Here is a 14,079-nt window from a genome sequence, read left to right on the forward strand (position 1 = left end):
ACAAGATTTTATTAAGTGCTGTTATTAGTCTTTTTCTTAATCTAAGGTATAAACATAGACGTTGGAGGCAAGGGAAATAAAAACACCCTTAACTTGCGTGCAAAATTTTGCATGTATACATATAATACTTCTCTTAGGAAATGAAATTCATGGCTATCAATATTCAAAGCAGTGTATATCACCAAAATAACTGAGAATTGCTAAAGCCCATAAATCACTGAAAACCAGGTTTCAGTAAAACAAAAATACAGAAAACTCGAGTTGAATATGATTTTTAAAAAAACTAGAATTAAATATACCAGGAATAATCAGTTTATACACATGGGTATATTATTTTACCTAGAATATAAGAAATAAATTTGACCTAATAATAAGTTAAGAGAGAGAAGAACTTCTGTTGACAAATTTTCAAAGAATAAGAGGAGGAAGTAGAACAAAAGGACCAAAATTAAGCAAAAGAAATAAGATAGCCCCTTTGGGTCATGTTTCCCACTGTCTTCATCAAAAAACACCTGGCACAAAGAAAAGCAATACAAAGAATAAAGGTAACTCATAGATGCACTTCTAATTTAGATGAAAAAAATTCACATGTCAGCACTAATTGTTCTTCCCTAGAGGAAAAAGAGAACAATAAAGGATCCAAAGAGGCAAATAACACAGATAATTTACACAGTACCCTTAGTATTGACAGACTGAGAAATGAGGAAACAGATGGCAAGCTCCTCCTTCCTACTCCATATGAGTGGGAAAGGCTTAGGGATATTTAAGGAAACTAGGTATATCCAATGTGAAATTTTTCCCAGCAAGGAATTAGGGTTTAGAAGAGGAAAAGAATCCAAACACTTTCCCACTTATCCGGGATACAAATAAATTTTTAGCCTTAAGAGTTCAGGTACTATTTCCATCAATAAAAAGATCCTTGCCCTGTCCAACAGTTCATCCCAATATGGCAAGGTTGTGGGTTCAATTTCCCATCAGGGTACACACAGGAAATCAATCAATGTATGCATAAATAAGTGGAACAACAAATGGATGTCTCTCTCTCCCCTTTCCTATATAAAAATCAATAATTTTTTAAAAATATGAAAAATAAGCAACCACCTAATTTTTAAAAAATCCTCTGTAAAACTAAAAAAAGGGAATGAGGGAATGAGTTGAAAATTTACCAAGTGCCTACTATGTATGTGTCAGATCCTTTAGTAATCTTATTTAACTCTTCACAAAAATCTTCTGTTAGGTAGAAATTACTATCCCCAACTTACAAATGAGGAAACTGAGTCTTAGAGAAGTTAATTAACTTGATCAAGGTCACCCACCTAATAATTGGCAGAGCTAGAACATGAACCCAGATTTTCCTGATCCTAAAGTTTTTTTCTTCTATTCCAATCTACCTTCCCAAGTTGTGTGAGCAGCTGAGGAAAAAAACCAAAACATTGTATAAAAAATATTTCTATACCTGGTATTCATCTGGGACCCTGCAAGGGGATATGGAGGTTCCATGATAGTTGGTGAATGATTTATGAAATTTCAAATGCTCAGTATCCTAAAAAAGAGAATATTACTAATGAGTGATAAAAATAAAAAATAAGAAACATGATTTAACCACTTATTAACAAATTACAGACAAAATTATTTTACTTGTATAAAGTGTCTTCATTTATAGATTAACAAGATAAAATCTTTGTGGGTTTTAATTATTTTCATACTTTATAGTCATTCTTCCTACAAATTAATATTTATCCTAAGCAGCAAAACCTACCAATATACCTATTCATTAAGGAAAGCACAGATTCTGCCCCAAGATCATTGTATCAACTAAGAGAGCTGGGTAGGTAAGGTAGTATTTAATACATAAGATTTTGACCAAAAGTTGCAAAATATTTTTTTAAACCCCACAAAGCAGCAGATAGGAATAAGTTGGGCTAGATATTTATTGGGTCTATAATGAAATCAATGAACCTTCAATCTTGTGCATATGGAAGATATACAATGCATCCCCACAAATTGACTTGATTCGGTGCAAAGTCAGTGGTCACTTTTGGCTCCACCAGCTCTCTACGGGTAATCTTATCACTCCCATTGCTTCCAAACCCATCTGTATATAGCAAACTTTCAGCTTCCACCTCTCTTCTGAGTTTCAAACCCATATTTCTAATTGCCCACTGGGTATCTCCATCTAAATACTATCAAAGCAAAATATAGACCTCAAAGTCCTTTCTTTACAGTTCGGTATTTCCTATATTCTTTTATTTTTGCCTTAGAGTTTTTTAGGCGCTATACCTTCTATTTCAATTCTAGCCAAAAGGAATTGTCACAATTAAGGGTGGGAAGAGTTAATAATGCAGGTGCAGAAGTCACTTAGAAGAGATTTTTCTTAAAGATAAAGTCAGAGGCTGAAAATATTTACAAGAATGAAATCCTACTGAAAGTGCCCTTGTAAGTGTGACTAAAAAGTCCTTCTTGGAGGTATCTGAACTTCATGAAGAGCTTCTATGGATGCAGGTTTTAACCTCTAAAAACCCTTCTATGCTGCTTGGTTGTCATGGGTGACAGTAATCAGCTCCTTGATCGCTGTAACCCTAAGAAGTATACAGAGTGCCATTTTTCTTCATTAAACAGAAGAAGTTTAAAACACCATATATGTCTCTTCTTTCTTTATGACTTAGGATAAAAAACACAATGTTGATCAATTTCTCATTTTAAATAATACACATGCGACAGTTTGTTCTGACAGTATCATGCAAGCAATTAAAGCCAGTGAAACTAAAACCACATAACACCTATATCTAGAAAAACCTGGAGGTATCGTGTATCAAATACAAATTATCAAATCATCCTTACCTCTCCTTCCTCCATCTTCCCCCATAAAATTTCTGTCCTTCCATCTCCACTTAGTTCCTGACTTTATCAACTCACCAGATTTACCGTAAAGTGCCCACAGTTTGCTAGATTACTTCTATATAAATCTGATCAAATTATTCTCTTGCTTAAAAAGTTGATGGCTCTTCCTTACACACAGAATAAAAAAAAATCACAATCTGGCCCACCCTATTATTCCAACTTTATCCCTTATCCAATCACCCTACAACCCAATCAAACTGAACTATTTGCAGTTCCCCGAGTTTGGGTATCTGCATAGGCTGTTCCTTTTATTTGCAATGCCTTGGTAAACCCCCACCATCCTTCACAATCTAACTCTAGTATTATTTCCTCTGTGAAACCATATCCTAGACACCATGGGGATGTTATTTCCGCCTGTGTTCATACACATAGCATTTTCACACTTGTTTATTTACACATTACTTACAGTAGAACTCGAAGTCCAAACATTAACCCATCCCTTACTATGTAGCTGTCTTGAGCTAGATAATGTGAGGAATGCAAGAAAGGGTATACAGGGTTTCAGCTCTCAAGAAATTTTCACAGTGAAAACAACTACAAATGGCACGTCATCGACTGAAAACCTCTTTCATATAACTAAGCAAAAATGATTCCTAAGGAATTCGTGGTCTGCTTATTTCTCCCACTAGTTCCCCTCCGCGTCATCAGTCTAGGCTCCTGGAGGGCTGAACCCACTCCTGGGCCCTGAACGTTACCCGCCGTCTTTTCCCGGTCCCCACTGCAGCCTCTTACTGAAAGCCGAAACATAAAGCGCAGCTCACCTCAACCTGTGCCGAGCCCAGGTCTGTTTGTTGAGCCGGAACGGAGGTCAACTCCAAGGAGCGCCTCCACCGACTCCGCCCCGGGACGTTGGGGTCGCGGGAACCGAGGCGGCAAACACTTCCTCGTGAAACCGAAGCCCGCGCCGCGCCTGCTGAGTGGTCAGAAATCCGACCCATCAGCGTGCAGGGTGGGTACTGGAGGCTTTAGCCTCGGTCTCTCGACAGGCTGGTACACCAGCCAATCAGCGCCCCGCACGGGGCCAGCTCTCGGCCAATCCCAAACCTCCTTGGAGAAATGAGGGCGACACTGGCGTTCCAAGATCAGGTTCCGGAGGATTTAAACAATTTTTCGTCAACGGTTAAGTTCCGGGGGGGCGGGCCTTGCATAAGCGCTAAGAAAAGGCCACCGAGGCTGAAGTGCGCAAGGCAGAGGAAGCAATTGCTCGTTTCTCTGATCGCCTCGATTGTCGCTCCGAAACTGGAAAGGAGTGAAATTCTTGGATGGGCAAAAGAGAGGGCAAGTTAGGCTTCTAGCAGTTTCTTTCCTAAGAAGCGTCCTGTCTTCTCAATAATAACGCTTTAAAAGCGTTTTAAAAAAACATGCCTTTGTATATAGCCCTGACCGGTGTGGCTGTTTGTTGGACATTCACCCGCAAAGCGAAAGGTCGCCAGGTTCTATTCCGGTCTGGGCACCTGCCTGGGTTACGGTGGGGGCACCCCCTCACCAAGTGCATGAGCGGCAACCGATGGATGTTTCTCTCCCTCTCTTTCTCCCTCCATTGCCCTCTCTCTAAAAATAAATATTTTTTAAAATTCTTCGTATATAAATGGCATATGGTATTAATATTGGTGTGGTAATTTGTAACCTCCACAACTATTGTTGGTAATTGGGCCTTCTCCGCTCTTATCCATTATTGTCCTGTCAAACTGGAGAGGTATAATCCCTGTTCAACAAGGGAGGAAACTTAAAATACCACACAGCTAGTGAGTGCAGAGTCAGGATTTGAAATTCCGCTTACTTTCCTCTAGATTCTACTTTTGTTAGTTACTGAGTTATAATATGGGAGTTCCTTAAGGACTGAACTTCATTTGTAGACTGTCTTGGTCTGAGTAAGTTTCCATTCTTTGGACACTGTAAATATATCAAACTAGCCATGAAATATATGCTCCATAGAGTTTCATTCTCAGCTTTCCTGGAAATAGTCCTGGGCACACATTTTAAGGGAAATGGTGGTCAGTTCCTCAGCTCTGGTGTGAGAGCAGAAAGCCTCAGATAGCAATGCATGTGTGACGAGGTGTTGGCCAACTCAGTGGAGTGCTCTGGACATTAGAGGAGTCCCACATTAGTTAGAAATGGCTAGAACTCTTGCTGTGCTCAGTAATAGTCTGAGGCTTCTGGAAAGAGCAAGCACCAAAACTAAGGCAGATCCTAAAGGCCAGACACTGTCAGGCAAGTGTACTCTGCTGCTGATGGGCAAGTTCTTCAGGAGAGAGGTACAAGTCTCACAGCTTGATGGATGCAAAGACCCTGGGGTTGGAGCTCCTTGGCATTTTTAAGAAAAATCATGAAGGCTAGTATGTGCTGGGCAGAGTGAGCAAGGAGAAGATTATCAAGAGTTGAAAGGCTCCTATTTGTTTTGTTTTGTTACAGGATAAATAGAATTAGCCACTGGGGAAAAAAAAGTTGAAGAGGGGAGGAAGTGTTGGTAGATCACATGGGTTCTTCTAGGACAAGATAAGGACTTTGCTGTGTTCTTGAGTTTGATAGGAAGACATTCAAAGATTTTAAATAGGGGACTGACAAGATCTGATTTTAGGTCTTAAAAAGACTATAGTAGTTGCTACACTGAGAATAAACTAGACAGGCAAGGGCAGAAGTAAGGAGACTAGTTAGAAGGCTGCTGCAAAAACCTAAGGTAGAGACTGATGGTGGCTTGAACAAGAATGGTAGCAATGAAGGTGGTGAGAGGTTGTTGGATTCTGGATGTATTTTGCAGGTAGAATCAACAAGAGTTGATTACAGATTAAATTTAGAATGTAAAAGAAAGGGATCTTGTGTGGGACTTCTCTGTTATTATCTTATTTGACTATCCTAACAGTCAAAGCAGAGAGGTATTGTATTATCCCTATGCAACAAGGGAGGAAATTTAAAAAATCATGCAGCTAATTAGTAAAGAGTCAGGATTTGAAATGTCACTTACTTTCCTCTAGTTTTAGTTAGAACTACTTTAAGATATCTGAGAGAGAAATGTAAGATGATATGAATTAGACAAAAAAAGAAGGGATGAGCACAATACATAATTCCCTATTCCTTGGGCATGGACTGGACATAGTGACATTCTTCCAAAGGATACAGTATGGAAGGGTTAGGGCAGAGAGAGTAACTTAACACTGGGGAAATTTGATCAACAGTACTTCATGTAATCAAGGCCAACATTGATAGCCATGAGTCATGTTGATAATGTGTATACTCATGCTGTGATGAAAATGGCACATTATCTCTATAGTCTTCTTTCCAATAACCTATAACCTCGGTCCTGAGAAAAACATCAGACCAATTCCAATAGTGGGGAATCCTATAAAATACCTGATCTATACTCAAAACTGTCAAGGTTATCAAAAGCAAGGAAAGTCTGAGAAACCAGCTAAGGCACCTAAAGTGACAGGGCAACTAAATGTAATGTGCTATCATGAATGGAATCATGGAACAGAAAAATTACAGTAGCTTAAAAACTAAGAAAATCTAAATAAACCAAGGACTTTAATTAATAATATTGTACCAATATATTGGTTCATTAATTGTAACAAATGTACCATACTCAATATGTTAATAATAGGGGAAGCTGTGTGTATATGGGGTATATGGGAACTTTGTACTACAATCTCATTTTTTCTGTAAATCTAAAACTTCTCTGAACAATAAAGTATGTTAAAAAAAAAAGGAAGAGGCAAAAGGAAAGTTGAAGTATATGCTATATTTTTGAACAAAACAATAAAATACCTTATTGTTGCTTAATAATAACTCAAATACCAAAGAGAACTTTAATTAAATATTTTATTACTATTGGACTTCTGGCAGCATATACATTTAATGCTATGCATAGAGTAGATTTTTTTAATCGAATGAAAAGTAGTTTCATTTTAGTATTGGAATGACTCAGCCTTATATTTACTACAGCTTGGAGGTGCTTAAAGGGGTTATTTTCTAAATATTAAACATTTTTAAAATTATGGTATAATGTAACAAGCACTGCTTTAGGGATCTGGCCCCAATTCTGCCATTTAATCTAAGATTGATTTTCCTCTTTTGTGTATTATATATTATGATAAAAAAAAGATTGAATATATAAAGAATGTAAAAGTTAATTAAAAGCTTCCCATATATTAGTGCAGGTGCACTAACAATTGAGCAACACACTGCTGTAGATTCACAGAGATTAATGGAACTAATTTGTTACATTACAAAGAGAATAAGTTTAGTGAAATAAAATCTACAAATGCTATACCAAAGACCTGCTACATCCTGAGCTTTGTGCTAGATGGAATGGAGAATCGGAAGGCTATGGCAAGGATAGAACAAGGAAGGCACGATTTTATACACAGGGTAATAAGAGGTAATTATCCAAAGTAAATATCAATTATTGTAGATTGCTGGCCACTTTAAATAGACTGACTATATGCATCCTATTCTTCACTCCCTGTTTATATTTAATGTCATTTTAGGACACTATGGAATTCTTGTGGCTATTGGCCCTAACTGAGAAAAGCTACCAGTCTTATTTTTCAAATTTGCAAGTGCTTTAATTTTCTTCATGGTGAACCATTCCCCATGTGTTATACTTTTTAAAGTATGAATTTCTTGCACAAACAATGCTATAAGAAAATACTGCAAAGGAAAAATTTCACACAAAATTCTACATTCTAACAGGTCAATTGTCTTCAATTTTTTTAATTTTCCTATTTAATCACTGTTTAAGTGACATGGTCTTTATGATTAAACCAGGTAAATGTTCAGTGTTTTAAATGCTGACATGCCTGCTAATAGGCTGGCTGTGGGAATTAAAGAGCTATTGTTATCACCAGGAACAGGGAAGTTGGAATCAATTATCAGTTCTGCTACTCATTTACTGAATTTCTCCAAACACCCAACTTTCCCTTCCTCTATTTACACTTCCAAGCTTAGCTGAACTATTGCTTTTTAAAAACAACCATGGGTTCACTTTTAAGGAACATCATATTTTTAAGGGTGATTGCTAATCTTTCCATTTATGCAAAATTCCTTTACGATTCTTAAACCTCTCATTAGACATAACAATAACAATTTATGAGTTGTTATGTTGACTTATTTATTTTTTAAAGCTTAGATGGTTTGGAATAAAAATTAGAATAAGTAAATAACACACACCAGTAAATTCTCTGATAGTATTTACTAATCTGAGTTAATGTACTATCATCCTGATTTGCATCAAGGAAACGAGGTCCTTTATTGTAAATTAATTGACCATATATGCATGAGTTTATTTCTAGGCTCTTTACTCTGTTTTAGTGATCTGTATGTCTGTTTTTATAGCAATTCTTTAATGTTTTAATTACTATAGCTTTGTAATACAGTTTGAAATCAGGCAGCATGATGCCTCCAGCTTTGTTCTTCATTCTTAAGATTGCTCTTGCCATTTGAGGTCTTTTGTGATTCTGTAGAAATTTAAGATTGTTCTATTTCTGTGAAAAATATCGTTGGGATTTTGATAGGGATTGCAGCTAATTTGTATATTGCCTTTGGTAGTATGGACATTGTACCAATATTAACTCTTAGAGTTTATGAACACAGAATATCTTTACATTTCTCTATGTTTTCCTTAATTTCTTTCATTAATGGCTTGCAGTTTTCAATACAAGGTCTTTCAGCTCCTTGGTGAGATTTATTCCTATGCATTTTATTCTTTTTGATGCAATTATAAATGGAATTGTTTTCTTTCTTTCTTTCTTTTTTAAACAAGTTTATTTAAACAACAAGACGCTTGATTTGAGGAGGAAACTAGGATTCATTTCTTTCAGCGTAATTTATCCCTATGTAAAGACAGATTGCTCTACATGTAACAGGCTACATACAAAAAAGTTATAAAATTGTCCTTGGTTTTACAATGATGAATGAGAAACATTAAAATTCTCCAATCAAACAAGGTATGCAAGGATTTTTATGTTGTTCTTTTTTTGTTAAACAGCAAGAGCAAAATAACTTACTAGAATATAAAGATAAGAGCTGAATGAGCATGCCGCTAATGGAGAAAGGGGGTATTCTCACAGAACAAATACTTCTTCCCATCCCATCTTCTTTTGATGTTGATCAAAACATACCATTGGACATTCAGCTTAAAAAAATGCAAATGCTAGTGCATGTACATCAGTTACTTTATGCACAATTAAAGGAATGGGGAAAGGGAAAATGAAAGAATAGAGAAAACTAGACTGTAGTAGTCAGGATGTGGTGGAACCAAATTGTGGTTTACTAATTGAGGATTTCTTTTTGGTCTGGAGGAACAGAGCTCTGAAGTAAAGTAGCAGCTTTCCTTTTTAGTACACACCTCCTGTCTGCTGCTGGAACACACCAATTGTGTTTTCATTCTCCATTTCCAACTGTGCAGGTGTGTCTGTTTCATTGCTTGGCTGCCGGTCAAATCAGAATCTGATCTGCCTCATTGACAAACTCTATGTTTCACTATAGGCTTTCGTTAGTTTACCAAGTGGTGTATGCATCTTAATCTTAAACTGTACCACAGAACCATCCTGTCCCATCACCTTCAAATTAATATGATTGTTATTCTCAATCTTGACTCCTTCCTTGGGCTTTTCGTCTGCCATGGCAAACATTGGTGTCTCCTCAACTGCCACTTTACAAAAGAGGCATCAGGTCTGTACTGAATGAGCACATAAGCAGCACCAGGAGTGGCAGAAGAACTGGATTGTATTCTTTCTGATAGTTTGCAACACATTTTTATGTATTGATTTTATATCCTGCAACTTATTTACTGAATTTGCCTATTCTAACAATTTTTTGATGGCATCTTTAGGATTTTCTATACATATAATATCATGTCATCTGCAAATAGTGACAGTTTTACCTCTTCTTTTCCAGTTTGGATGCCTATTTCTTTTTCTTGTGTAATTGCTCTGGCTATTCTTCTTCCAATATTATGTTGAATAAAAGTAGATCATGGTATATGATCCTTTTTATGTATTTTGAATTTGGTTTGCTAATATTTTGTTGAAGATTTCTGCATCTATGTTCATTAAGAATATTGGCCTGTAATTATTGTGTGTGGCATTCTTGTCTGGTTTTAGTATCAGGGTAATGCTGGCCTCACAAAAGGTGTTTGAAACAGTTCCTCCTTTTCTATTTTTTGGAGAAAGATTGGTATTAATTCTTCTTTGAATAGTTGGTAGGTTTCTCCAGTGAAGATGTCTGATCCTGGACTTTTTTTTTGTTGGGAGGTTTTTAAATACTGATTCCATCTTCTTGCTAGTACTCTATCTTTTCAGATTTTTTATTTCATCATAATTCAGTTTTTGTATGTTGTATGTTTCTAGGAATTAATCAACTTCTAGGCTGTCCACTTTGTTGGTGTATAATTGTTTGTAGTAGTTTCTCATGATCTTTTGTATTTCTGTGGTATCAGTTGTAACATCTTTAATTTATAGTCTAAATCTTCTAGGAAACTTAGAGCTCCATTAAAAGAGTGAATCAGGTTATAACAATAAATACACTGCCATGCTGTATAAAGAGTAATGAGACACAGTCCCTTCTTATGGGGAACTCTAAATCTAATATGGAGATATACAATATACCACAATGTTACAACAGAAGTGAACAAGAGATAGAGTAAGTGGGGAGGTGGTCTGTGTAGAAGCACAAAAGAGAGGCACCTAACCCAGTCTTGGGAACTTAGAGAGAGCTTCCTGGAGGATGTAAAGTCTGAGCTGAATCCTGAAAAATGAATAGCATATACCACCAAAGAGGTGTGGTCAAGAATGAGAAGTGAAAGTACACAAACAGATGATCTATCTCTAAAGAGCAATTATGACTAATAGGACAAATAAATGGTGACAAGGCCCTATTTCTGAAGCTCCTAGAGAATTCACTAGGACCTTAACTGTACCTGGGAATAGTATGCATGCACTGAATATATGCCCAAAAGACCTAATGTACTTGATAATAAATAAACACATATGGGTAGGAGTGGGTTTTGGGGAGAGCTCTTATTACATATCATCCTGAGCTCAGTCTTCTCATCGGTAATAAAACTTACTTTGAGCCCTGGCTGGTGTGGCTCAGTGGACTGAGTGCTGGCCTGTGAACCAAAGGGTCTCTGGTTTGATTCTCAGTCAGGGAACATGCCTGGGTTGAGGGCCAGGTCCCCAGTAGGGGGTGCATGAGAGGCAACCACACATTAATGTTTTTCTCCCTCCCTTCACCTCTCTGTAAAAGTAAATAAGTAAAATCTTTTAAAAAAATAAAATAAAACTAGGTGAGTCAAAAACACAAGACTCTTTAAAAAAAACTTACTTAGAAGGGATTTTGTGAGTATGGAACTTTTTATAGGGTATCAGTATTATAGAGAACGAATGCAGATTTTGAATCCCAACATGCTGAGTTTGAAATTTACTTTTGTTATCTACTGCTTATGTGGTCTTCAACAAAGTATTTCCATTTGCTGGCTTTGTTCTTCCACCTGCAAAATGGCAGTAGTAACTTCAAAGCATTATGAGGATTTTATATGTCAAGGTTGATTTTTTAAAAAGATTTTACATATTTATTTTTTAGAGAGAGGAGAAGGGAGGGAGAAAAGGGGAGAGAAACATCTATGTAGAGAGAAACATTGATCAGTTGCCTCTTGTATGCATCCCCACTGGGGGCCAAACCCACAACCCAGGCATGTGCCCTGACTGGGAATTGACCTGGCAGCCTTTTGCTTTGCAGGACAACACACAACCAACTGAGTCACACTACTCAGGACAGGGCAAGGCTGATGTTTAGCCGACACACAACTGGCAAGACTCTACTGGATAAAATATTGAATTATTTTCATATGAGTTGGTATATAGCTACTCCCCTAAGTACCCTGAATACCATTCATCCCTCTTCTGGGACACCAAGGACCTACCCATGATCCAGCAATTAGAGGGTTGATGCCCAGCATTACAAACCTTGGAACAGAAATCTCTACAGGTATTCTGATTGTACTGGTTATTGAAAAGTTTGAACATTATCACAAAATATAGGTTATGTAAGTGAAATGCTTAGTATATAGTGGATATTCTATAGATATTCATCCAATTTATGTTATCGATGGATTCAGTCTATGGGTTTAGGTAAGGAATGGCCCTTTATTGGGTACCACGCACTTATTGAACATATACTTATTGAGGCATATTATTATTGAAGGTCTGTTGTTTGCATCTAGATGGAACTCACTACTTCTCTGCCCTTTTCACAGACTAGAAGCACTGATAATAAGGCTAAGACAAAATGATTTTGGTGGGGAGAAAATAGGATCAAGGTGCTAATTGACCTTTCTCTGTGGACAGCAGAGGGGTTCAACATTCAAGCATCAGAGTAGCATGGTGTCATATATGAATCCTAGCCTCCTTGGCTTTGCTCCATGCGACTACCTGGTGTGGTAAGGTGTTTCAGAAAAACTCCTCCATGTGTCTCCTGTCTCTATTCACAACACTACTCACAGTAAACACTTCTGGTTACCAAATGTATGTGTGTCTTAGGGGTGGAGGGGAGACAAGGTTCCCACACAAAGCATCTCTTGTTGTTCGAAGCCATTAAGTTTTGGGTTTGGGTTGTTATGTAGCAATAGATAACCAGGACAGGCCCAAAGATCCAATAAATAATAGACTGTTCTTTTGCCTAGTCTTGTTCTTCCTGGAAATAACTCCCTGGAAAACCCTTTACAGAGATAGGTATCTGTGTTTCACCTTTTCTTTTCACATTAGTATTTTCCTTAGTTGCCTAGCATGGTTAGCAGAAAGAGACGGACAACGTACAGGACTATAAATACTCAACCTACTGTGGTCATAGTTCTCCTGGGAGGCATAGAAAAAAGGTCACTACAAAAAGCTGTATGTAGGTATACGAAGAAGTTTTGGACCCAAACTCCTGTGTAGAGTCCTTAGTTCTGGTGGACTCTATCATCATAGCAAGAAAGACTTTTTATTTATGGCCTTAATTGAAAGCATGTGAACAGGGCCTAAGGTCTTCATTAAAAGCATGTAAATAGCTTCCTAGACCCCATATCTTAACATCTTTAAAGTCTAATTGCCAGAAGAACTACAGAAAAGTTGCTTAAAAGAATGTGCACAAAGGAAAGGAAGGCATATTTGCCTTAATATGCCCTTTCGTTGTATTCATAATCCTTTTAGTAATATGGCTAACTGTTCTTATTTTCAGCTGACCTACGTCCTAACTTCTCCTCCCCAGAATGTGAAGGTTTGGAGCCTTTCTTTGAGCTTGGATTGAACTTCTCATACTAGGCATTTTGCCAGGTTAGGGTTTAGCAAACTATAGCCTGTGAGTACCTGTTCTGTTATAGTCTGCAAGCTAAAATGGTTTTTGCATTTCTGAATAGATTAAGAAATAAAAGAAAGTATATTTTGGGACACATGCAAATTATATGAAATTCAAATTTCAGGGTCCATATAAAAAGTTTTATATAACTACACTTATTAATGTATGTATTGTCTGGGTCTGCTTTTGCATCTACAGTGGCAAAGTTGAGTAGTTGCAACAGAGATGATATGGCCCACAAATCCTAAAATATTTACTACTTAGCTTTTTACAAAAAGTTTTCAAATCTCTGTGCTAGTTACCAGGGACATGTCCTTAAGAGGATTAGTATGAGCAATTGGATAACTGTCCTTTTTCCCATCAAAAAACACGAACATGGTAGGACCGTAGAGATCATCTACATCAAGGCTTTCATTTTACCTTTCCATTTCCCAGTTCGAAGATGAAAAACTGAAGTTCAAAGATTCATAGGAGTTTCCTAAGTTTAGATTGAGTTATTAGTAGCATAGGGACTTTGCGCTACTATTGGCAGGATATCCCTGCCTATTCATCCTTCCTGAGTCCTAATATCTAAAGTGTGGCAAGATCTTGGACAAGTTACTTACTTTCCCTGTATCCCTGTTTCCCTATTGTAACATGAAGATTCTGGACATAGTTTAGCTCCTTTCAACCCTGATGTACACTGCTTTTTAATAAGATGATACCTAGTTCTATAATGATAACAAAAAGAACATGAGACATGGATTCAGAAGCCCTGAATTTCAGGTCCTGCTGCTTAATGCCCATGGACAGCGTTTAGCTTCAGGTTTCTTTCACAAAATGAGCATAATAGTAACATCTAGGTCA

The 14,079-nt window shown here is 37.2% G+C and overlaps 1 protein-coding gene and 1 pseudogene across 3 annotated transcripts in view; both read right to left on the reverse strand.

The window, feature by feature from the left end:
- STIL (STIL centriolar assembly protein) overlaps positions 1 to 1,513 on the reverse strand; it is a 44,720-nt gene extending 43,207 nt beyond the window's left edge. For all 3 annotated transcript variants that reach the window (XM_054572232.1, XM_054572224.1, XM_054572226.1), the window contains exon 1: positions 1,457 to 1,513. In XM_054572232.1, the coding sequence (XP_054428207.1) occupies positions 1,457 to 1,500 (44 nt within the window). In that variant the 5' untranslated portion in view covers positions 1,501 to 1,513. The remainder of the gene's footprint in view (positions 1 to 1,456) is intronic.
- Positions 1,514 to 9,233: 7,720 nt separating this feature from the next.
- Positions 9,234 to 9,572, reverse strand: LOC129069569 (small ubiquitin-related modifier 2-like; annotated as a pseudogene).
- Positions 9,573 to 14,079: the final 4,507 nt, after the last annotated feature.

The sequence above is a fragment of the Pteronotus mesoamericanus genome, unplaced genomic scaffold (assembly GCF_021234165.1).
Source record: "Pteronotus mesoamericanus isolate MK-2021 breed Mesoamerican mustached bat unplaced genomic scaffold, CSHL_Meso_final contig_105, whole genome shotgun sequence".
Taxonomy (NCBI): domain Eukaryota; kingdom Metazoa; phylum Chordata; class Mammalia; order Chiroptera; family Mormoopidae; genus Pteronotus; species Pteronotus mesoamericanus.